This window comes from Octopus bimaculoides, chromosome 30 (genome assembly GCF_001194135.2).
Source record: "Octopus bimaculoides isolate UCB-OBI-ISO-001 chromosome 30, ASM119413v2, whole genome shotgun sequence".
Classification (NCBI taxonomy): domain Eukaryota; kingdom Metazoa; phylum Mollusca; class Cephalopoda; order Octopoda; family Octopodidae; genus Octopus; species Octopus bimaculoides.
The window spans coordinates 2845273-2846053 of NC_069010.1; the positions used below are offsets into that span (position 1 = coordinate 2845273).

Here is a 781-nt window from a genome sequence, read left to right on the forward strand (position 1 = left end):
AGTCTGGTTTGGCAGAGTTTCTACAGCTGGATGCCCTTCCTAACGCCAACCACTCAGAGAGTGTAGTGGGTGCTTTTACGTGTCACCCGCACGAAAACGGCCACGCTCGAAATGGTGTCTTTTATGTGCCACCCGCACAAGCCAGTCCAGGGGCACTGGCAACGATCTCGCTCGAAAATCCTACAGGAGCCAGTCAGGCAGTACTGGCAACGGCCACGCTCAAAATGGTGCATCTCATGTGCCACCCGCACAACAAAACATACAAATCTGCACATGCACTGACTCCAAATACTGCACATATACACACGCATCCATGCACAAATACTCTGTTGATGTCGTTGAAATTCCAATGAAGGTGCCTTGGATCTAGGTTAGAAACCGGCTCTTTCTCTATTGGCAAGAAATCTTAAAATAAACTAAGTAATGGCTTACATACATACATACATGCATAAAAACTTTCCAGAAGTTTATTATTTAAGTATATATGAGCATGTCACATATATACTTATAATGTGAACTAATTATAATTATAATGTGAACTAATTATAATTATAATGTGGACTAACTATAATTATAATGTGGACTAACTATAATTATAATGTGGACTAATTCAAATTATAATTATAGTGTGGACTAATTATAATTATAATGTGAAATAATTATAATTATAATGTGGACTAACTATAATTATAATGTGGACTAATTCAAATTATAATTATAGTGTGGACTAATTATAATTATAATGTGAAATAATTATAATTATAATGTGGACTAACTATAA

The 781-nt window shown here is 35.5% G+C and overlaps 1 protein-coding gene across 1 annotated transcript in view; it reads left to right on the forward strand.

The window, feature by feature from the left end:
* LOC106879817 (retinal-binding protein) overlaps nt 1–753 on the forward strand; it is a 29308-nt gene extending 28555 nt beyond the window's left edge. Inside the window, exon 10 of the mRNA XM_052978069.1 lies at nt 722–753. Within this exon, the coding sequence (XP_052834029.1) occupies nt 722–753 (32 nt within the window). The remainder of the gene's footprint in view (nt 1–721) is intronic.
* The last annotated feature ends 28 nt before the right edge of the window (nt 754–781 follow it).